General features: G+C 42.1%; 1 protein-coding gene across 8 annotated transcripts in view; it reads left to right on the plus strand.

Moving 5' to 3' along the window:
- The window catches only part of APBB2 (amyloid beta precursor protein binding family B member 2), a 488394-nt gene that overhangs the window by 111945 nt on the left and 352574 nt on the right, over positions 1-23875 (plus strand). For 6 of the 8 annotated variants that reach the window (XM_073608526.1, XM_073608531.1, XM_073608532.1 and 3 more), the window contains exon 3: positions 15403-15517. The exons of the other annotated variants lie outside the window; for them this stretch is intronic. Coding sequence is in view for 3 of the 6 variants with exons in the window: in XM_073608524.1 (XP_073464625.1) it covers positions 15472-15517 (46 nt within the window). In the remaining 3 variants the exon portion in view is untranslated. The remainder of the gene's footprint in view (positions 1-15402; positions 15518-23875) is intronic. 8 annotated transcript variants of the gene reach the window in all.

Genomic DNA, 23875 nt, shown 5'->3' on the forward strand with positions numbered 1-23875 from the left:
CAGTATACACACCGCTCCTTCACCGCTCCGAAGATGCTACTGGCAGGACTTTTTTTACCGTCCTGCCAGCGCATCGCTCCAGTGTGCAAGCCCTCGGGGCTTGCACACTGGATACACAGCAGCGGCACTTTCGGGGCGATTTGCAGGTGCTATTATTAGCGCAATAGCGCCTGCAAACCGCCCCAGTGTGCAAGGGCTCTTACAGATGTTTCACCAGCTTTGTGCAAGTGTATTTTGCATGTGTATCAAGCTTTAGGTGTTTGTTTCCTGGGCTGGGCAGTGGGAGGAGAGCAGCTCTGGAAGTGGAGAAGAGTTTCCAGGTGCAAAAATACATTCAAACGTTTGTTTTGAGTGTTTACAGACACAAACATTCTATGGGAGTCTGTGGGAGCAAAAACACCTGAATACACTCAAAAAAAGCTCATGTGCGAATTGTGGCTGCAATATAATACATATTTGTTTTTAGATTTAATACCGCTTTAAAGTAGAACTAAACTCTTCTATCCTTTTCAACCTAGGGAAGCTGCCATCTTAGCCTCTGTTTAATCTGCAGTTGCCATAGTACTCTTGCACATGTGGTCGGTTATGACATCAGCCATTTTATGGCTTTACAGTTCAGTTGAAAACATAAGCAACTGTGACAGTCAGGGCTGCCAAAAAGGGGGTACCACCGGTCCTCCTGTAAAGGGCCACAGGGTCCCAGACAGGACAGGGAGGGAATCGGGGGTGCAATTGCAGAATGATGCCCTGTGTCCAGGTCTCTCCCTGCAATAGCTGAAAGCCCTCCCCTTCTCCCTCCCACCGGCCATCAGCTGCTGCAGGGAAAGACACAAACACAAGGCATTGTGCTGTAATTGTGCCCCCCTGCTGCACTGACTCCCCCACCCTGTCCTACCCCTGTCTGATTTTTTCTGCTGGGTGCCCCCCTGTGTGCCTGCCCCACCCCCACCACGCTGCTGTCTTTCCTCTACCGCTGGCTGCTGGTGGTAAACACAGGGATGTTCAGGATGGAGAGCAGGAGAAGGGGCCAATAAATATGTAATTTACTGGCCCCTTCATTTAGTGAATGAACACATGAGTGAGTCCCACTGTGCTCATTCATAACTGAACCACAGTAAACTGTGTTTACTCAATACAATATTTATAATACTAATAATGATGTTATTGTATTTTTAGTGAAATATTGTTTTGATATTTTTGGATGGGGAGCTGTCAGGTAGGCTGTACGGGGCCTCCTGCTTTCTAACAGCCCTGGTGACAGTTATCATTCATGGCATTCCTTGAATGTAACTCTTTTGGGAAGGTTATGTTTTTTCATTGTCCAGTCCAGTCCTTGAGGGTGGGGAGATGACCAGGCTGTATTACTATTCTGTAATTGAGAAAAGTGGGGTCTCCATGCTTGTTCTTTCTCGTGATTCCAAATACCTACACGCGAAAGGAACATGCTCGTAAGGTGACCCCAAAGTGTATGGTATATGATGATTCCTATTCCTTTTGCTGGGCTTTGAGCTAATAACACAAGATATATAATTTTTTGTGGTACTTGGGGCTGCCAATATATAAGGCAAACCTGTGTGCAGGTAAAATTGATTGCACAAACAGTGTTTCGGCTGAGAAAACTGTCTCAGCAGAATCCTTTTCTAAAATGTTATTGAGCTGTGCCTGCATGCAAAAATAAGATGCTGATGATCTAAACTACTGAATATGAATATAGTGCCAAGTGCTGACACTTGGATGTCTTGAAGCTGCAAAAGAAGTAGGAAGTTGTCTGAAGGATATCCTGCTTTGTTCCAATTTCCTGTTCTAAAATTGACAACAGGAGGTCAGGTCCTGACACAGTGTTAACACTAGTAAAAAAAAACAAAGGTCCTATGGGTGGTTTCTATTTCTGCTTTCACATCTCAACTACCAAAAGAACAGACAAAATCAACTCTGTGATTTACATCTTCTTCTCGTGCAGTTTAAATAGTTTGAACCAAGCTAATCCAAATGAACTATCCCCTTCGCCACTAGTTGTGTTTGCTGTATACGCTGTATGAACTGTATATAGCCTCAGCCACGTATGTTACACAGCTGTGTGTTCTGGCAGTGGGATGGGAACTTCCCTGAAACAAAACTGAATTGGGCTGAGCACTGCTCAGCCATTGATAGGCAGCTTTGTATTCCCTGAATGAATACAAAGTTTCCTCTAATTCGCTGAGGTGAAGAGGAAGGCGGACGACATCACGATCTTTGACAGACAATCTGAGGAAGTTTTATATTCATTCATAGGACAAAGCTCCTTGTGAAAGACTGAGCGTAGCTCAGCCCAACTCGAATGTGTTCTAGGTGAAAGAAAGGAACGTGACATCCCACTGCCTTAACACTGTGCTGTGTACTGTATGTAGCTGAGGCTACACACAGTTTATACAGCGCACACAGTGAGCACGTCTAGTAGTGAAGGTTACAGTTCATTTGAACCACCCTAGTCCAGACAAACTACTGAAACTTCACGAAAAGATAGAGATCAGTTTTAAGCTGGCTATACACTAGTAGATTTTTGGATGAAAATTTGTACAAAATTTTGTACAGCTTGACGAATGCCAGTCAAAAGTAGTTGAAATTGTTGTATGTTTTTAACATTAAATTTTGGAATAAATGGGCTTCACCGAATGAAAACCACAAACACTGAGGAAATTAATTAATTCAAGAAATATTTTCCATGCTGCTTCTTCAGATTTTCTTGTCACCATGGTTGAAAACGAACATATACTTGACATCTACTAGTGTATAGCCAACTTTAGAGCTTAGTGATCCCAACAAAAGAACCAGAAGAGTATTTATAGAATGACTATACAGAACTAGCTACATTGTAAATTGTTGTTTAGTCATGTCCAACTCTTCGTGACTTCATGGACCACCGCATGCCAGGCCTTTCTGTCCTCCACTGCCTCCCGGAGCTTGCTTAACTTCATGTTCATTGTTTCGATGTTTCGAGGAACCCCTTGCTACCTTTCCACCTTTCTTTTCTGTCATCCTCTTCTTCTTTTTCCTTCAATGTTTCCCAGCTTCAGGGTCTTTTGTAATGAGTCCTCTCTTCGCATTAGGTGGCCAAAGTATTTGGGTTTCAGCTTCAGGATCTGTCCTTCCAGTGAATGTTCCAGGTTGATTTCCTTGAGGATTGACTGGTTTGATCTTCTTGCCATCCAAAGGACTTTCAAGAGTCTTCTCCAACAGCATAGTTCAAAAGCATCAATTCTTCGGCGTTCAGCCTTCCTTATGGTCCAACTTTCACAGCCATAGGTTACTACTGGGAATACCATGGCTTTGACTATAGGGCACTTTGTTGGTAGAGTGATGTCTCTGCTTTTTATAATGTTGTCTAGGTTTGTCATTGCTTTCCTCCCAAGAAGAAAGCATCTCTTAATTTCATGGCTACAGTCACCGTCTGCCATGATCTTGGAGCCTAGGAAGATAAAATCTGTCACTGTTTCCATTTCTTCTCCTATTTGCCAAGGAGTGATGGGACTAGTTGCCATGATATTAGTTTTCTTAATGTTCAATTTCAGGCCAGCTTTTGCACTCTCTTCCTTCACCTTCATTAAGAGACTCTAGTTCTTCTTCACTTTCTGCCATTAGTGTGGTATCTGCATATCTCAGACTGTTGATATTTTTCTCTGCGATCTTAATTCCGGCTTGTGATTCATCGATCCTGGCATTTTGCATGGTGTACTCTGCATATAAGTTAAATAGGGGGGTGGGGGAGTGGGGGAGATCTCTTTACTAACTTCAAATTGTTAGTACAGGGTCTCCTCCCGAGCGCTAATTTTTTTTTTCTGTTAAGCCTGTTGGGTTGAACGAAAAAAAACTGCTAGCATTTATCAGGCTTTAGAATGATTCTTAAACTTGTGGCTATTGGGAAGAATTCCCACCTTACAGATAGGTAAAAGGATCAGTAGTGTCTGTGGCAACTTATCTGGGAAGGAGACATTTCTCATTGCTCAAGGAACCCCTTGCTACCTCTGGAGGAACCCTAGTTTAGAAACCCTGGTCCAAAATGTGCTTATGCTGTAGCATTAACTGCAAACACGTGGACTCCAGGATGGAAATGCATTTATAAGAACACCCCATACCTATGCCTCTACTACTGTCCACCAGACAGAAATAATATATCAGTGTGAACAATAACATAATTAGGAAGTAAGAAACAAATGATGTCCCTTGTGTTGCTCAATATCCCAGCTACAGTTAGAACTTTACAATGCTATGTAACCAAACTCCAAAACTGTTCAATAAACCTGCACCCCAGGATCTTGGTTTCAGCAGGTGATGTAAAGCCACAGTGTAATTTCTGCCGCAATATGTTGTCTTTATCTCCTATATGGAACATGAAATCAGCTCAATCCATAATTTTCAACTACTTATTTAGATTTCCCTGGAGTGGGATGTTCAGCATCTTATGTTAAATTTGTTTTTATGCGCTGCATACGAATGACATCTGCAGTGCATAGTTCAGCAGAATGTCTCCAATGCTCATTTACAATTATATAGGGCATTGAATAAAAGCCAAGTTTTGTATAATGGAGGCATAAAAATAAGACATAAATTACCAACAGTGCACTTGGTTTTTCCACTGTATGTAGTTTGTAAGTAAATTGTAATGCTTTTATTGCTGGTTTGAAAAGAACTATTTTATTTTTCTTAGGAGATGTAGGTGTTAAGAAGTAAACCATGGAAAACGAATTGGTTTCTCCGTTTAACAGATTACTTTCAATAATGTAACAGCTGAATTTATTAATGCAGCTTAGCCATATATCTTCCCTCAGTGCACCATTACATCACATTAAACCCAGGCTGCATTTCAGCTTCAGCTGCTGGGTCATTCATTTAAAGGGTTTTTACTTTACATATGGATTTAGGGAATCTCTTCTCGGATCTCTCAAAAGTTAAAAATGTGAGGAGCAAATATGGCAAGATTAGGTTTATTGTTATCAATTACCCTAACTGAGACCTCTCCCAGCCCTGCATTTTTTTGTGTTCATTATGGGCAGGTAGTTTTAGTACCAGCCAAGCAGATCTAAAGCTGAGCATACACGGGTAGGTTTATTTCTTTTCAACTAGCGGGTTTTGTATTAAGACAGGGGGGTACCCCCCGCCAGAATACACTGATCAGCGTTTACATCCATTGACTGCAAGCCCTGATCAAATGCTGGTTTTCCAGCAAGACTGTTCAACAGAAGCCGGCCATATGACTGCTTTCTGTTGAACAGACAGCAATACACACATACTGAAAGACGGCTGGTTCCCCTTGAACTGGTCAATTTTCGGTATGTGTGGCTTAAATCTGCAGCCTGCAAATGTTGATCCTGCCATGACTATAACTAAGCCCTTGTGGGAGGGGTGATACATGTCAGAGGGCAAGGCTTGTGGAGTGGTGTAAAGCGAATGCCATCTCACACGTGTTAACAACACAGACTGGACTGGGAAAGCTGAAATTTTTCTAATTATACTACACACTACTGGATGGGGATAATTCATGGCGGCACCCCATTCCTGAGCACCGGTGGGACAATGTACATCTTTTTTGCTTAGAGCAACACTACAAGTATAAGCAGATCCTGCCTTGAAGGTTCTTGTTCAGGCTCTTTCTATTATGAGGTAACAAATGTCTCCCAGTTGCTCTGTGTTGTTGCCCTGTCAAATGTACCCTCCATGTAGCCAGGAAGTGGCTGAAAGAGCTGGAGTAGGTCAGCAAAAAAAACGATGCCAAAAGATGAAGACAGCATTTTATATAAAAAAAAAAAATTAAAAATTGGTAATGGTTTGTTACACTGGGCTTAGCACACTAAATAACGTACATACTTTACCTTGAACCTACAAATAGAGGGAAATCTATGTTGACACTTATTGTACTTGCATTGACATTTTTCTAACGCTTACTTTAATGTATTCCTTGTAATTGCACAGAGCAGGTGAGTATAACATGATTATTATTTTAATTTAAAAAAATCGCCTTTAAAAACACTTTCAACGTTTAAAGTCAATGTTATAGACTCTGCTTCATTGATGATGAATGCAAGTAGGACAGATGTGTAAATGGGAAGCTTCAGTGAAGTGAAATGAATGTGAACACTAGGATGTGTGTCCATATGTGACACTCCACATGGAGCCCTATAAATAAGGGAAGAGTATTACAATTATCAATTTATAAGAATGACATGTTCAAAAATGTGAAGCAAACACTGCAGTCAGTCTGCAGCATAAAATGCTGTTGTAAAAAGTGACCATGAACTGAAAATAGACCTGTGATGTTAATAAAATAGAAAATTATGCAAGCAAACCTAGCTACAAAGCTAGATAATAGTTGTTAATGAGAATACATGAATATATATTACTGCTATACATTGCTGATTGGTCACAGGTTACGCAGAGTCCCGACAACATGTGCACTGAGCATAAAGAAGCATGCATCATTTCCTTCATGGGCCACATTCACACCTGAGTGTTTTGTAGCTCGAAGCTTGAACATAAAAATGTTTTTTTCTCTATAGTGCTTGTTCACACCTGAATGCGCAAATGTCTGCAGCTCAAAAATTTTTGGAGCTTCTTTTGTAGCTCAGATCGGACAGATTGCAGCATTTTGGGGCATTTTGCGTCGTATAGAATGGCATTGATGTGTGCAAAAATGCTAAGTATGCTTATTTCTGCACGTTTTTAAGCTGATATGTTCACAGTGAAACAAGTGATGTCACAGATGATACTGTGCTCTATAGGCTAATACAAAAACACATGAAGTTTGAAAGCTGTAACAAGATGAAAATAAAGACATGCAGGGCTGGACTGGGACAAAAATTTGGCCCTGGACTTCACCCAGACCGGCCCACTTTATTTTTGCAAACATGCACCAAAACAGTATATAAAACTATACGCAAATGCGCAATATGGATACTTATTGAGTTTGGGATGGATCTAAAGGGAAGTGGTGCGGCCTTCGTATGGGGCATCAGAGCAGCCGGGGGGGGGGGGGGAATTGCCACCTTGCCCCCTGGTAGGGTGACCACATTTCCAGACTGCCATTCAGGGACAATTTTTCCAAGGACCAGGGGGGATGTAGTCTCAGGGTTGACAGGGAATTCAGCGGTGGGGGTGATTTGTCGAGTGAATGGCTGGTGCTAGCACTGAAAACATCCCGATACCATGCTTAGTATGGTGTCAGGATGATCAAATCACATTATTTCTATTACTACATTGTAATATATAATGAAATAGTTCAACTCACCAGAATGCAGAATCAGTGGGAACCCTGATTCTGCCACCAGATGCAGTGTGTCACCATTGCCTGCGACTAGATGCAGAATGTCATTTGCCACCGCCGCCTGCCACCAGATGCAGCGTCTCACCATTGCCTGCCACCACATGCAGCGTCTCACCATTGCCTGCCAACAGATGCAGCGTGTCACTTGCCACCGTCGCTTGCCAGCAGATGCAGCGTGTCACTTGCCACCAGATGCAGCATGTCACATGCCCCCCGCCGCCTGCCACCAGATGCAATGTGTCACATGCCACCGTCACCTGCCACCAAATGCAGTGTGTCACTTGTCACCGTCACCTGCTGCCAGAGAAAGGGCAGGGAGAGAGAGAGAGATAGAGAGAGAGAGAGGGGGGGGCGGAAGAGAGAAAGAGAGGGGGGGAGAAAGAGAGAAAGGGAGGGCGTAAAGAGAGAGAGAGACAGGGGTGGAGAGAGAGGGGCAGAGAGAGAGAAGGGGGCAGAGAGAGAGAAGGGGGCAGAGAGAGAAGGGGGCAGAGAGAGAAGGGGGCAGAGAAAGAAGGGGGCAGAGAAAGAAGGGGGCAGAGAGAAGGGGGCAGAGAGAGAAGTGGGCAAAGAGTGAGGTAGGAAGAGAGAATGGAGCAGAGAGAGAGGGGGGCAGAGAGAGAAGGGGGCAGAGAGAGAGGGGGCAGAGAGAGAGGGGGCAGAGAGAGAGGGGGCAGAGAGAGAAGAGGGCAGAGAGAGAGAGAGAGAGAGAGAGAGGGGGCAGAGATAAAGAAGGGGCAGAGAGAGAGAGAAGGGGGCAGAGAGGCAGAGAGAGAGAAGGGGGCAGAGAGGTAGAGAGAGAGAGAGGAGGGGCAGAGAAGCAGAGAGAGAGAAGGGGCAGAGAGGGGCAGAAAGAGAAAGAGAGAGAGAAGAGGGCAGAGAAGCAGAGAGAGAAGAGAGCAGAGAGGCAGAGAGAGAGAGGGGGGGCAGAGAGGGAGAGAGAGAGAGGGGGGGCAGAGAGGGGAAAAGAGAGAGAGAGAGAAGGGGAAGAGAGAGAGAGAGAGAAGGGGGCAGAGAGGGGAAGAGAGAGAGAAGCGGGCAGAGAGAGAGAGAAGGGGGCAGAGAGAGAGAATGGGGCAGAGAAGCAGAGAGAGAAGGGGGAAGAGAAGCAGAGAGAGAGAAGGGGGCAGATAGGGGGAGAGAGAGAGAGCGAGAGAGAGAAGGGGGCAGAGAGAGAGAGAGAGAAGGGGGCAGAGAGGGGAAGAGAGAGAGAGAGGGGGGGAGAGGGGAAGAGAGAGAGAGAGAAGGGGCAGAGAGGCAGAGAGAGAGGAGGGAGAGACGGGTCCGGGTCTGGTCAGTGCTCACCTAACTCACTTGCATGGTGGGGGAGGGGCTTTAATGTGGCTGTCGGCTGTTTGTTTAATCTTCCTGCTCCCTCTTGCTCTTCATAGATGCAACGCATAGGCAGGGAGAGAGGGGCGGGAGAAGCAGCGTTTGTCACAAGCTGGCTGAGGAGCAGTGTGCGAATCCTCTCCTCTAGGGCAGCTGCACCGAGCCGGCTGTCACCCACTGCCCACACGCTGACATCAGGGATGATCAGGGATGGAGCGGCAGCGGCCGTCGGAGGATTTCCCCGCCCACCAGCGTGCGTGACCTTACAGTAGCAGCGGCAAAAGGAAGTGCTCTGTGCTACAGGTGGTGGGCGGGCCGGCAGTGTAACACTAAAGCACGCAGCCAACTCCTACCATCCCGGCCAAGTCCACCCCTAAATTGCCGCCTCGGTCCCATGGTAGGGCCGGCAGTACAGCAGTGCTCAAAATAATGGCTGCACGGGCCGCACATCCATTATTTTGACAGGCTGTCTGTCACTGAAACAGGCCCACTGAGCCATCGGCCCACCGGGAAACTCCCGGTAGTCCCGATGGCCAGTACAGGCCTGAAGACATGTGAGAAGGCACAAAAAAGTGATGCAGCCTGACCATTTACATGGGAGCTAAGTTAGGAAGATAGATTCTGGAATTCTGAAAAAAACTAGAAAAAGCGCAAGTGGGGCAGTGTGAAGTCGCCCTTAGACGGTTCGAATCTCCTGCTGAACCAGCTAAGTTTCAGATCATGTATGGGCAAGCTGAATGTACCCAAATCGATCGATCAACTTGGGTATGACCAACCTGTCAGATTTTACATGTGATTATTGCTAGGGGCTGTTATAGGGGGTATCAATAATCAGTGTGTTCTCCGGGGGGGTGGCTACATCATGCAATGGCTCCGCGGGAGGGTTTCCCCATCAACACTGACTCCTCTGTTGATGGTTGCAGGAAATTTTGCTCTGTCTATGGGCGGCCTTAGGCCCCATACACACTATTAGATTTTCTGCAGATTTTTGTCTTCAAACTTACCAAAATCAAGGGCCTGCCTGATTGCATACAAATTGAGGCTCCTAAGGTTTGACCTCATATTATATGATTTTGGTAAATCTGAAGACAAAAATCTGCAGAAAATCTAATAGTGTGTATGGGGCTTTAGTCTTCCTGGAGTTCAGCTTTAACTTAGTCACTGGAGCTGATGTATGAGAGCTAGTGCACAGAGAAGGGATGGTGCTCCCCACAGCAAACAATCAGATTACATTTTCTATTGCAGATGACAGAATAAAATCTAAAACCTGATGTATTGATATGGGCAACAAGCCTATATCTTCATTGTTTCAAATTTTATAATCCAACCCCTGCAAGTTGTAAGGAATGGTCCATTAAATGGGGATCTCAGCTTCATGTTGTGCTTGTGTTTTTTTTTTTTAAGCCCGGGTTCACACCTATGCGAATTAGATGCGGCTTACACCGCATCTAATTCGCAGGACATTTTAAAATACATTCATATGAATGCATCTGGTTCACATATGTGCGTTGCATTCGCACTGCGCATTGCACAAAAAACGTGTGCGTTTTTTGGGCATTGCGGTGCGAACTACAAGCCTATTATCTCCTATGGGAACGCATCTGATTCGCAGATGCATTGCGTTCTGAACAAGGATTTTCTCTTTCTCCTCACTACACCTCCCCCTCTCCCCCCCCCCTCCCTCCCCCTCTCCCTGCTCTCTAATCCTGAGCAAAAACGCAATGAATCCGTTGAACAGGAGATTGTTATCTCCCCAGTGAAACCTGAGCTTCAATTCGCACCGCACAAGTGTGAAACCAGGCTTAATCAAGGATGATAGATGCAGATTAAATAAAAAAAATCCTAAACTTAAGCAGCGGCCACTGACGGCATGAACTTGTCAGCTGGATAAAAGTACTTGTGCTCATTAAACTGTCTTGTCTATGTAAATATCTGTTTATTTTTCAGCTTTTTAATGCAATTTGTGTTCAAAATAAGCATGGAGTTCTGGTTAAGCAGAAAGCCTACACACAATCAGACTTATTCAATTTTTTATTGTCTGGTGGTTTTCAGATACTGAGCTTGAGCTGGCATCTGTCACTCTTGATGTTGTCTTGATGTCAGCTAGCGTTCCTTCAGGCAAATACCAGATAACATTGTAAATGCAGTGTGCTATCTTGGCAGCTCTGAAACAGCCATGATTTTTATATCAACAGCAGGAAAACTCGCAGCTGAGATGGGCTTAACAGAAATGCAAGTGGTCAGCATTTTCATAGTTATTGGAAAAGGAGAAGCGCATTTCACAGCTTGACTGGCTGAATCACTATCACATCTTACAGGGCTGTGAGCAGCCATTTGACATCTTTAGAGGTTAGCGTCTTGCTGAATATTCTTGTGAAGTAAACCATTCCGAGCCTCACACAGAAGGTAAAATGGAAATTTGCTGCAGCATGGAAAAAATTTTATATGCTCCAGTTCAAGTCGCATGTTGAAAAAAAGCATGTGCAGAATAATATGTCACACCTGTCAAGGGTGGAGCAATAAGCTCCAAGGTCTGGTAGCAGGGACATTCAGGTTTCCCATATGGTCCAAAGGCCACAAGATGAAGGAGAAAGATTAAGTCCAGACAAGCATAACCAGAGCATGAACACACGTTGTGTATGCTTTTACAGCCGCAGATGCGATCAGCAGCACAGTTGGTGCACTGAGCTCTGTAGATTCTGCTGTTGGATCACAACTATGCTTTTTAGAGAAATTTGCAGTGTAAACATATTCCCAATATACAGATAACTCTTCCGTCAGATGCTTTTCAATTTAGGAAATTCAGAATTTCACCACTCTAAAATAATCACTATTCAACTCCTCCTGTGTGCTAATCATCATTTCACTGCCAAGGTGTGCAAATTTGTCATTAGCAGCTAGTGACAAACCTGCATACCCTAGCAGAGAAATTCATCCACAGAAGGACACATCTTAGGCTCCATTCACACTAGCGCGTTTTTTGATGCATTTTGCAGAAATGCATGGGAATTTTTTAACATGGGTTCCTATGGAACATGTTCACATCAATGCTTTTTTGTATCTCTGCGTTTTTGGAAAGGGTCGGGGACTTTTTTTCATGCAAAAAGCAGCGTTTTGCATGTAATGCATTTCAATGGACAAGCATCAAAAACGCAAGTGCACCGTTTTTGCAGCGTTTTTGCAGCGTTTTTGGTGCGTTTTTGCAGTTTTTTTTTCTTTCTTTTTTTTTTTTTGTAATTTTTTTTTAAGACTGTAAAAAAAAATGAAAAAAAAAAAAAAACGCAAAACGCAAATCGCGGCAAAAACGCGGCAAAAACGCCGCAAAAACGCTACAAAAACGCTGCTCAAAAACGTGCCAAGCATGAAAAAAAAACCTCCAAAAACGCTCAAAAGCAACATGCATAGGTGTGAATCGAGCCTTAGGTCTTATCTTAGGAATATTTTACCCCCTTCCTGACCACTTCCTGACCACTTTTTGCGATTCGGCACTGCGTTGCTTTAACTGACAATTGCGCGGTCGTGCGACGTTACATCTAAACAAAATTGATGTCCTTTTTTCCCACTAATAGAGCTTTCTTTTGGTGGTATTTGATCACCTCTGCGGTTTTTATTTTTTGGCGCTATAAACACAAAAAGAGCGCCAATTTTGGAAAAAAAGCAATATTTTTTACTTTTTGCTATAATAAATATCCCCAAAAAATATATAAAAAAACCACATTTTTTCCTCAGTTTAGGCCGATATATATTCTTCTACATATTTTTGGTAAAAAAATCGCAATAAGTGTATATTGGTTGGTTTGCGCAAAAGTTATAGCGTTTACAAAATAGGGGATAGTTTTATGGCATTTTTATTATTCTTTTTTTTATTAGTAATGGTGGCGATCTGCGATTTTTATCGTGACTGCGACATTATGGCGGACCTATCGGACACTTTTGACACTATTTTGAGACCATTGTAATTTATACAACGATCAGTGCTATAAAAATGCACTGATTACTGTGTAAATGACACTGGCAGAGAAGGGGTTAAACACTAGGGGGCGATCAAGGGGTTAAGTGTGTCCTAGGGAGTGATTCTAACTGTGGGCGGGGATGGGCTACCACTGACATGACAGTGATCACTGCTCCCGATGACAGGGAGCAGTAGATTCCTGTCATGTCACTAGGTAGAACGGGGAAATGCCTTGCCATCTCCACGTTCTGTGGCTCCGTGACACGATCGCGGGACACCAGCAGACTTCGAGTCTGCAGGTCCTGCGGGCACTGTACGCGGTGGGCGCTAGCCCAGCCAATTAAAGGGGACATACAGGTATGCCCATTTGCCCACTGCTGCCATTGTGCCGACGTATATCGGCGCGCAGCAGTCGGCAAGTGGTTAAAGACTCCAACACCAAGTTTTTAAAGATTTGGGAACCTTGGTTAGCGTATGCCTTTCCTACTCTCCCTCCAAATAGTATGAGATGTCTATGATTGATCCCCCTGATTATCTTGAGCCCCTGTCTCTCCTTTCCCCTCTTGGGCCTGCCTCTTCTTTTGGCCCTGCTCTTTTGGTCAATTTTGGGTCTATTGCCTATCACACTGTTGTCTGCTACTTAGCACGTCCAGGTTTATCATTATTAGCTACGTGGAGCTTTCCTGGACCTTCCCTTCATGGTGTTCATAATCATTATGTTTGCAGGGGTGCCCTCTTTCTCCATTACTGTTTGCCCTGGTTTTAGAACCCTTCCTTCGCACCGTCAGGGGAAATGCGGATATCTCAGAGGTTCGCATGGTCTCTATCGAGCACAAATTCTCTGCTTATTCAAACTTCTATTTTTACCTCTCTACCCCCCCCCCCATCCTTACCTGTTCTGATGTCTGAAGCTCACAAATTTGGCCTTCTATCTAACTTTAAAATACATTTTGGAAAGTCTGACCTCTTACCTATCCACGTTCCATGGCAACCTTACTGCAACACTCCTTCCCCTTTATTTGGTGTTCTGCTTCCATACCCTATCTAGGGATAAATATCACCTCTGACCCTAAGCTTTTATATGACCTCAATTATGGTTCTAGTCTAACGGACATATTGAGGGACTTGCAGGGATGGAGGCATTACCCTTTGACATGGTTCGGGAGAGTGAACGTCCTTAAAATATTCATTATGTTTGAGTACTGATTTTAATTGTTTTCCCTCCTTATTTCCCGCACAAAAGGCTTACTGTACTTATGCTGTCAGTTTTAGCCCCTGCATGGGCGGATTTGGTGCTTTCACTTGTTACTTGTTTTAAATGAATAAAAATGATTGAACCAGAAAGTGAAAGTAAAAGAAGATCCCAAATTTTGGGTTATCCCAAGAAAAGAAATAGAGGGAAAATCTTCCAATGAGGACACTAGTTCTGATGACCTGGGTGGCCCCAAGGAATTCCCTTAATTTACAGGGATTTCTTCTCACTTCTTGTTTTGGCTATGGGACAGGAAGTGAAGATAAATCTCCCCAGGGGTTATAACCCTCCTTTACTCTATCCAAAATTAAAAAAAAAAAAAAGTTGTGCATATAATTCTACTTTAATCTAATAAAATATTGCAATTTAATAATTTATATACTTGTGTTTGTGTGATTTAAATTATGAGGAATGTGCATTGCTGCTGGTTCCAAGCCCCTTGTGTTGCATGTCTTTATTTGGGTGGTTTACTAGAGGTTGAACTAGTGGAAATGCATTTCCAATTAAATTATGTATGAGCAATACAAATAATTATAGTTCATATTCTGTTCACAACAGAAGGGGCACATGAGTGTCTTTCCTTAGAATTTCTATGATTAGTTCTCCATCAGTTCTCACAGCATAACACAATCTGGATCTAGAAGCTGCAAAGGGTTATTCTGTGAAATAGAAGGCTGATCTACTGCTTTTAAAATGTCCCATGGAAAATCTTCAATGCTAGGAGTTGAGAAGAATTTCCAACTACTATATGTATAATATGACTACAAATACTATCCAGATGCTCAGATCTATATAATATGGTTTTGTAAACGCAGGTAATAAGTAGATTTCCAGGTATAAAATCCTGGTTACTTTTAAAAGTACAGAGTAATGCTACGTTATAAGCAGCTACAGCTTAGGTAGTTATTTGCAATGATTGATAACCCCCTTTGTACACCCAGCTGTGTTACATAATGTGGTGAATAGCTCCCAAACAACCGACTTATCAAGCTTCTGGGGCAGCTCCTTATTGGAGCTAGATTCACAAGGTGGTGGAGAATGAGTACATGACATCCCCATGGAAAAAAATGACACTGCCCCCCAATTTAAAATCTTAAAAAATATTCATGTTGGGATGTGCACTCTCTTGGCTGGGTGCAGATTGGCAAGTTACAATCTCTACTAGAAGCTTTCTTCTGGCCTACAACTGCACATTTCCTAGATACAGCTGCCCAAACCGGTTCTGTTTTACACCTCCAAGGAGTAGCCCATGTGTCGTCTGTAACTTTCTCCTGTAGTTCTTCTGACAATACAACCCTTTTAGAGACTCACAATTATGCCCCTTAAGCATCTCATTACCTTTCTAGGGGCAAGGTTCTCAACTGAGAAGTTTGGCCATTTGGACACAGACTGCAAACTTGATAGTTCATATTCTCTATTCATTACTGTACTGATGAGCCATCTTGAAGATACAAGATGTCTGCTCCTGAATCTATTTATACCAATGTAACTAATTTGTGAAACTGGTGTTTGTATTAGTTTTACTTTACTAATATTGATGTTACAATATTAGTAATTTATGGTTTTCATTTACAGGTGGGAACCTATTGGAGAAGGCCAGCCTCCAGCTGTTTTCATCAAGCTGTAATGTTCTGAATAGGCACAATGGGCAGGCGATATCCAGGTGGAGCATATCGACCAAGCAGTTCATGTATGTATTACTGCTATTCAGACATATTATAGTTTTGCCTTTTTTTTTTTGGCTGACAAAGAGAGTTTTTGTGAAAATAGCTTAATAACCTTGTCCAGGTATTTAATTTATATCAGTTTAGTTTATATTGTGCATAGCTGTCTCTGTACCACAGATCATTCTTCATTTACTTCAAGCCACCTTTTTTAGGCAAAAGAAACAGCCTTACTATCATACTATGATTTTAGAAAGAAAAACAGTGATTGATATATTGATACGTCAACCTGTAAGACATATTGCTATGCTTTTACAGATACGTAGAATAGTCAACACCAGCAAAACAAAATAGCTCAATACATTTGAATCACTCCATTTTAAGCTTTAAAAGTCCTGCCTACAGGATGATATATTACAAGATGAAGATTACTAGACATTACAAGATGCCTGTTATACCTTTATTATCTAGTGAAGCTTCGTATGTGCCGTTTTCAGATATGGTTTTACTTTTTTGCAGTCTGACTTCATGGCTAAACTACCTTTACTCACCAATGATGTTGCTTCAAACGTCACTTCCGCCCAATGGTCTTAAAGGGAAAGATAGGCAAAGAAATGTTTTTTCTTTGTAAAAAAAAAAAAATTACATTTATTTATTTATTGTTTATTGCATTTTAGTTTAAATGTGAGATCTGAGGTCTTTTTTACCCCAAATCTCACATTAATGAGGTCCTGTCATGCTTTTTTTCTATTACAAGGGATGGTTACAGTAGGAATAAATGTGACTCAAAAATAATTTTTTAAAAAGACAGTGTAAAAATAAAAATAAAAAGTAAAATTAATAAGAAAAAAAAAATTTAAAGAGTCTCGTCCCACCGCATAAGCGAATGCATACGTAAGTCATGCCTGCATATGAAAACGGTGTTCAAAACCACACATGTGAGGTATCACCAAAATCGTTAGAGCGAGAGCAATAATTCTAGCACTAAACCTCCTCTGTAACTCAAAACTGGTAACCTGTAGACATTTTTAAATGTTGCCTATGGAGATTTTTAAGGGTCAAAGTTTGTCGCCATTCCACAAGTGGGCGCAATTTTGAAACGTGACATGTTGGGTATCAATTTAATCGGCATAACATTATCTTTCACAATATAAAAAAAATGGGCTAACTTCTGTTGTCTTATTTTTTTATTTAAAAGTGTACTAATTAGTGTACTTTTTCCAAAAAAATTTGCACTTGTGAGACCGCTGCGCAAATACGGTTTGACAAAGTATTACAACAACCACCATTTTATTCTCTAGGGTGTTTGAAAAAAAATATATATAATGTTTGGAGGTTCTAAGTAATTTTCTAGCCATTTTCTTGCGTGCTTGCATTGTTCAGTTTACATCTGATGTGTGTCTAGTCTGCCGTGTGCCACTTTCCAGTAACTATCCTTGTCATTTCCTCTCGTTTTACATTCAGTCCCTTGAGAATGTTCTGCAGTTGCAGCCACTCTGTTTATTAGATTCAGTGTATTCTATTTCCTGATGCCTATTGCAGTTATGTGTGTTATTCTGATAGCCAGCGAATATCTGCTACAACTGCACTTGTTAGTCTGGTGTTCTGCCTGTATATACAGTGCCTTGCAAAAGTATTCACCCCCCCACCCCCCCTTGGCTTTTTACCTATTTTGTTACATTACAGCCCTTAGTTCTATGTTATTTTAATCTGAATTATATGTGATGGATCAAAACACAATAGTCTAAGTTGGTGAAGTAAAATTAGAAAAATATATACATAAAACTATTTTTCAGAAATAAAAAACTGATAATTGGCATGTGCATGTATGTATGTATTCACCCCCTTTGTTATGAAGCCCATAAAAAGCTCTGGTGCTACCAATTACCTTCAGAAGTCACATAATTAGTGAAATGATGTCCACCTGTGTGCAATCTAAGTGTCACATGTTCTGTCATTACATATACACACCTTTTTGAAAGGCCCCAGAGGCTGCAACACCTAAGCAAGATACACCACTATCCAAACACAGCCATGAAGACCAAGGAACTCTCCAAACAAATAAGAGATAATGTTGTTGGGAAGTACAAGTCAGGGTTAGGTTATAAAAAAAATATCCAAATCTTTGATGATCCCTAGGAGCACCATCAAATCTATCATAACCAAATGGAGAGAACATGGCACAACAGCAAACCTGCCAAGAGACGGCCGCACACCAAAACTCACGGACCGGGCAAGGAGGGCATTAATCAGAGAGGCAGCACAGAGACCTAAGGTAACCCTGGAGGAGCTGCAGATTTCCACAGCAGAGACTGGTGTATCTGTACATAGGACGAGAATAAGCCGCACGCTCCATAGAGTTGTGATTTATGGCAGAGTGACCAGAAGAAAGCCATTACTTTCAGCAAAAAACAAAATGGCACGTTTTGAGTTTGCGAAAAGGCATGTGGGAGACTCCCAAAATGTATGGAGGAAGGTGCTCCAGTCTGATGAGGCTAAAATTGAACTTTTTGGCCATAAAAGAAAACGCTATGTCTGGCGCAAACCCAACACATCACATCACCCAAAGAACACCATCCCCACAGTGAAACATGGTGGTGGCAGCATCATGTTGTGCGGATGTTTTTCAGCATTCGGGACTGGGAAACTGGTCAGAGTTGAGGGAAAGATGGATGGTGCTAAATACAAGGATATTCTTGAGCAAAACCTGTACCATCCTGTGTGTGATTTGAAGCTAGGACGGAGGTTCACCTTCCAGCAGGACAATGACCCCAAACACACTGCTAAAGCAACACTTGAATGGTTTAAGGGGAAACATGTAAATGTGTTGGAATGGCCTAGTCAAAGCTCAGACCTCAATGCAATAGAAAATCTGTGGTCAGACTTAAAGATTGCTGTTCACAAGCGCAAACCATCCAACTTGAAGGAGCTGGAGCAGTTTTGCAAGGAGGAATGGGCAAAAATCCCAGTGGTAAGATGTGGCAAGCTCATAGAGACTTATCCAAAGCGACTTGGAGCTGTGATAGCCGCAAAAGGTGGCTCTACAAAGTATTGACTTTAGGGGGGTGAATAATTATGTACATTTTCTGTTATTTTGTCCTATTTGTGGCTTGCTTCACAATTAAAAAAAAACATCTTCAAAGTTGTGGGCATGTTCTGTAAATTAAATGATGCAAATCCTCATTTTGTGTTAATTCCAGGTTGTGAGGCATACGAAAAATTCCAGGGGGGGGGGGGGGGGTGAATACTTTTGCAAGGCACTGTATTCCTGGTGTCTTTCTTTGAAGTTTTTCAGCCACATACAAGTATTGGAACTGTCATGCCCTGCAATTGCATATATGGACTGTAATTAGCGCAATTATTCTCCTCTCTATTGGGTTTGTGCTATATCTCACATGTAATTGCTGCTTTTGGGACTGGTCCATCCAATTATATTATTGTTTTTTTTTGTGTTTTTTTATTCTTAGCGCAGTTTTTTCCCCTTTCTACTGTATTCCCATGCCTTTCCTTTTTACAGCTATTTCAATTTTAGTAACTTTGACATGTGTTAGTAATCTTACATATCATCACAAATACTTTGTGCATCCAGGTAGAATATACCTTGTTTTTTACAGAAGAAATTGGGCTTTCATTTGGGGGTACATGGTAATGGATATCTCCTGATTATTTTTATTATCAAAGGAAAACTGGCCCAAAATTGTCTTTTTTTTTTTTTTTATTTAGCTGTGTATTTCTTGCTACTACCATAACCTATGACCAAAGAACAACCCGATAATGCGACCGTGTGTATGCTCCATCGGACTTTTGCTGGCCGAATTCCAGCTAGAAAAAGATTGCGAGCATGTTCTCAATTTTTCGGTCGGAAAAAGTTCCTATCTGAAAATGCGATCGTCTGTAGCAATTCCGACGCGCAAAATTCCTACGCATGCTCGGAAACAATTCGACGCATGCTCAGAAGCAGTGAACTTCATTTTCTCTGCTCGTCATAGTGTTGTACGTCACCACGTTCTTGACGGTCGAAAGTTCAGAAAACTTTTCTGTGACCGTGTGTATACAAGGAAGGCTTGAGCGGAATCCCGTCGGAAAAGCCATCATATCTTTTTCTGAACAAAATCCCGATCGTGTGTACGCGGCATAACACTATCCTGGCACTGACCTTGATCAAACCTTGATCTTGGTTTTTTTCACATTTTTATTTAATTATTTATTTATTTATTTATTTATTTATTTATTTTTCTTACACACACTTTTTTTCCCTCTCTCTGCAAGGACAGAGAAAGATACACTGTATCTTTCTCCTCCATGAACGGAGATAGAAAACATGGGGATGGGCTTCACTGTGACTGATCACTGTGATAGCCAATCAGAGGCTATCACAGCGATCAGATGACCCAGAATTGGAGGTTCCAGGTCTCGATCGTTAGAACGGGGCCGGGGCTCTCGGTGAGACAAGACGGTGTGCCGTGCTGCATGCTACCAGCACAAAGGGTGATACGTAAATATGCAGCCCCACAGAAAAAAAGCTCAGTTCAGTGGGGCCATATATTTGTGTTATGTTGGCACAAAGAGGTAATATGAGTAATCATTGAAATGATTGAGAAAAAAAATAATTTAACCCCTTATATATAATAAAAATTTCTAATATATCAATATATCCCTATTATTTTAGAAAAAAAAGCTTTGCCCATTCTTCTCCTGTGGATCACAGGAGTGCAATTAGTTCTGCATGCCTGTGACCTACTAAAGCCCACTGTCGGCTGATGTCACAGAGCCAGTCCGCCATACAGTCAGGATCCGCCCAAAAGCCTGGACCAACATCTGGCTCAGCCTTTCAGCGAGCTGCTGAGAACCTGAGCCAGCCACTTCCGCCCCTCCACAGCCCCCGGGGAGGGGCAGAGCAGAGAACTGGTGACTGACACTCAGCAGCTCCCTGCAGGCTGACGACTGAGAGCTGAGCGATCAGCGGTGTTTGATCGCTCAGTTCTCGGTCTTCTTGGCAGCGAGGGACAACTGCAGCTGGGATCGGTGCTGCAGCCACAGTGTGTGTGATTTCTTTGTTTTTGCGATTCCCAAAATTCTCTTTTAATTAATAATTACTATTAAATGTTATTATTATTTGCATATTAGACAAAAGCTTTGGTACACAAATTTAAAATGTTTAACTAAATGTGTTAATTTGGCCATTTTGGTTAAGATCAGCTATAATGTTTTGTCTTAGCATGTTTTTTTAATTATATATTTGTTCATAGCAGTTTTGTATGATCTATTGGCTGTCAGGAAATTCTTCTTCTGTGTTCGGTCATGCTTATATTTAGAAAGGCCAGATGCATGTTTGTGTTTGCTCTGGGTACTGCACTAACCCGCTTTCTAAAAAAAACAAAGCAGAGAACTACAAATGATCAATCACAAAAAACCCCCACAAATGATCTAATTGCTTTTTCCTGTTATAACAAAAGCAACAGAATTTAGTTTTCTGTCTTGTTTCAGAAAATAATATGGGGAAACTGATATTTTAATAAAAAATATATGCTAAGGAATGGCATAGCTTATCTATGGGTGTGTTTTTCTTTCTCTCTCTCTCTCTCTCTCTCTCAGTTTTTTTTTTTTTTTTTATGGCTCATGCACACAGGACGTTTAGGAAACGCCAGCGCTACTGTCAGTAAAAACGCAGCTGCCAAAACGCTGTTTATGAGTGTTTGGCGTAAGCGGTTCTAAGCGTTTTTTTCAGTAAAAACACTTGTTAAAATGTAAAACCGTCAAATGCGACTAAACACGACTAAAAGCTTGTTACAGCATTAAGCCGTGTTTAGCCGCATTTTGCGTTCTTGCAGCCAAACAGCCTCTGTTCCTGAACGCACAGCCAGTCGTTTTTTTTTTTTTTATTCACTCTAAATGCTTATACCTCTAAACTCCTCTGAAAGTTTATGTGTGCATGGACACATAGGCCAACATGAAGGAGATTTAAAAAAAAAACGCCAGACGCCTCTAAAAGATGCTGTAAAAACGTCCTATGTGCATGAGACCTTACTAGTGTGAGAAACAAAATCTGGCAGTATGAGATCAAAACAAACTTTTCAGAGTAGTAGTGAAAAACTGTATTAAAGATTTTATTTCTGGAAGTTGGAAAATATTATTAATGCAGTAACATGCTTGTACTGCATAGCTATAGATAAGTCTAAAAGTCTCTGGGAAAATGACACAAGCTATTGAAATGCATTGTAATTTTCTTGTGTGTACTTGTGTATAGTAAAATATTATTTTACAATTTTATTTTATTAGTATTAGTACATGTACAAATCAGATCTGCATTTAAAGTGTTACTAAACCCAGGACCCTTCATTCACTATATCTGGTCTCCCACAGTACATAGAACATGGAAATGCAATAGTTTGAGTAAATATATAAACGGCTAAATTCCTTTTCGCATCAGCAGTATATAGCAGTCTTGTGACTTCTATCAGTGTCTGGTTAAAGCTTGTAGAAGGAGTTTTCATTGTCCCATGATTGTCCTGTGAGGATGTAGGACCCCTGACCCTCTGTCTGGAAAGTGCTGATTGGCCCTGTGCTGATCACATGCACTCTTCCAAGAAAAAAAAAACTCTCTAGTAATACAAACTGAGCATGTGCAGCTTGTCCCCTAGCCTCTGTACTAGCCAGAGATGGTTTAGGATCAAACAGCCTTTTTACACAATGCAGAGGATTAACCCCTTAGGTTCCACAGTAAGTATAACAAGCATGCTTTACTGCATATACACACTGATTTTACTGTTGTGGGTTTAGCAACACTTTAATAGTCAGCATATTAAAGTCATACTGGTTTTGGGTTAAAAAAACAGAAATGATGTACCCCTTTTCCCACTAATCATATTATGCTCGATATTGTCACTGGTGAGTTTGCAGAAGTATTTGTCTTACAAAGACATTGTGGATCAGAATACAGATGTCTGCCACATGTGAATAGATGTGAGGATGGACACGGTGCTGTTTCAGTTAGAGTGCAAAAAATGGCAACATGATAATATAATGTAATCTCTGTGCAAAGACCTCAGGAAGCTAATATGAAATTGTGACCTTTTCATAAAAGAAGAACTTCAAGGCTTAATAAAGAAAATGACGTGAAATGAAGTTAAAATGCTGCATTGATGTGGGCCGAGCTGAAAGGAATGTCTAAAAATAATTAACAATGATGGGGTTGTTCTGTGTTCTGTTCCATCAATAACTCAGCTCTAAGAAACACAGGGCTTAATTAACTGCAATACTTTAACATTTAGTAGGAGATTGAAAAGTAAAAACAGATTGCAAAAACAAATCGGCAAAAACATGGTCAACGTACACTCTAAAGTCTGCTGAAGAAATTCTTAGAAATATTCTCCTTTTTGAAGGGATAAGTACAAAAGGCTAACTATGTAATTGTGTAATTGGAAGTGTATGAAGTCTCACTAGATGCATGTTAGGAGGGCATGTTGCCTTTTTTTTTACGTCCCAACACAAAGATGTTTGTAGAACATTTACTTCTGCGGTAACACATTTATAGGGGGAGAGCACTAATAAGGGTTGACTGTTTAGCATAAGCCAGCTTTACCCATTACTTTTTCTGTCTCATGGATTCATTGTCAAAATATCCCCTCCAAATTTTCAGTTGTGTGCAAACAAAAGGACATCAAATGGCAAGTGATGGTGTCAGTCCCTATGCAGAAAAAAACACATCTGGAATCCAACTACAGAAGAGTGACATGTTTGTTATAACCTGGTAGTAGGGAGCAGAGGAATAAACCAATGATCTGAAAGGGGATCTGTAGTGAGGGGTCTTTACTGAGAGGTTAGGCTGGGTCTGTGCTGAGGGGTTAGGCTGGGAGGGAGGTCAGTACTGTCAGTCATGGTCAGTACTGGGGAGGCTGTACTGAAGGGTTAGGCTGTGAGGGGGTTCTGTATGGAGGGGTTAGGCTGGGGAGGGGGAACTGTGATTGGGGGGGGGGGTCTGTTCTATGGGGTATGATAGGGGAGTTTCTGTACTGAGAAGTCCTTACTGAGGGCTTAGGCTGGGGAGGCGGGACTGTGATTAGGGGGAGCTGTACTCGTGGTTGGGGGGTCTGTTCTATGGGGTATGATAGGGGGGTTTCTGTACTGAGGGGTCCGTACTGAGGAGTTAGGCTTGGGGGGGTCTGTGCTGAGGTGTTATGTTGAAAGGGGATTAATACTGTGGAGGCTGTACTGAGGGGTTAGGCTGTGAGGGGGTTCTGTACTGAAGTGTGGAGAGGGGAGGGAAATGTGACTGGGGGGCTGTACTCTGGGTTGGGGGGGTGGTCTGTTCTATGGGGTATGATAGAGGTGTTTCTGTACTGAGGGGTCCTTACTGAGCGGTTAGGCATTAGGCTAGGGGGAAA

The sequence above is a fragment of the Aquarana catesbeiana genome, linkage group LG01 (genome assembly GCF_042186555.1).
Source record: "Aquarana catesbeiana isolate 2022-GZ linkage group LG01, ASM4218655v1, whole genome shotgun sequence".
Classification (NCBI taxonomy): Eukaryota; Metazoa; Chordata; class Amphibia; order Anura; family Ranidae; genus Aquarana; species Aquarana catesbeiana.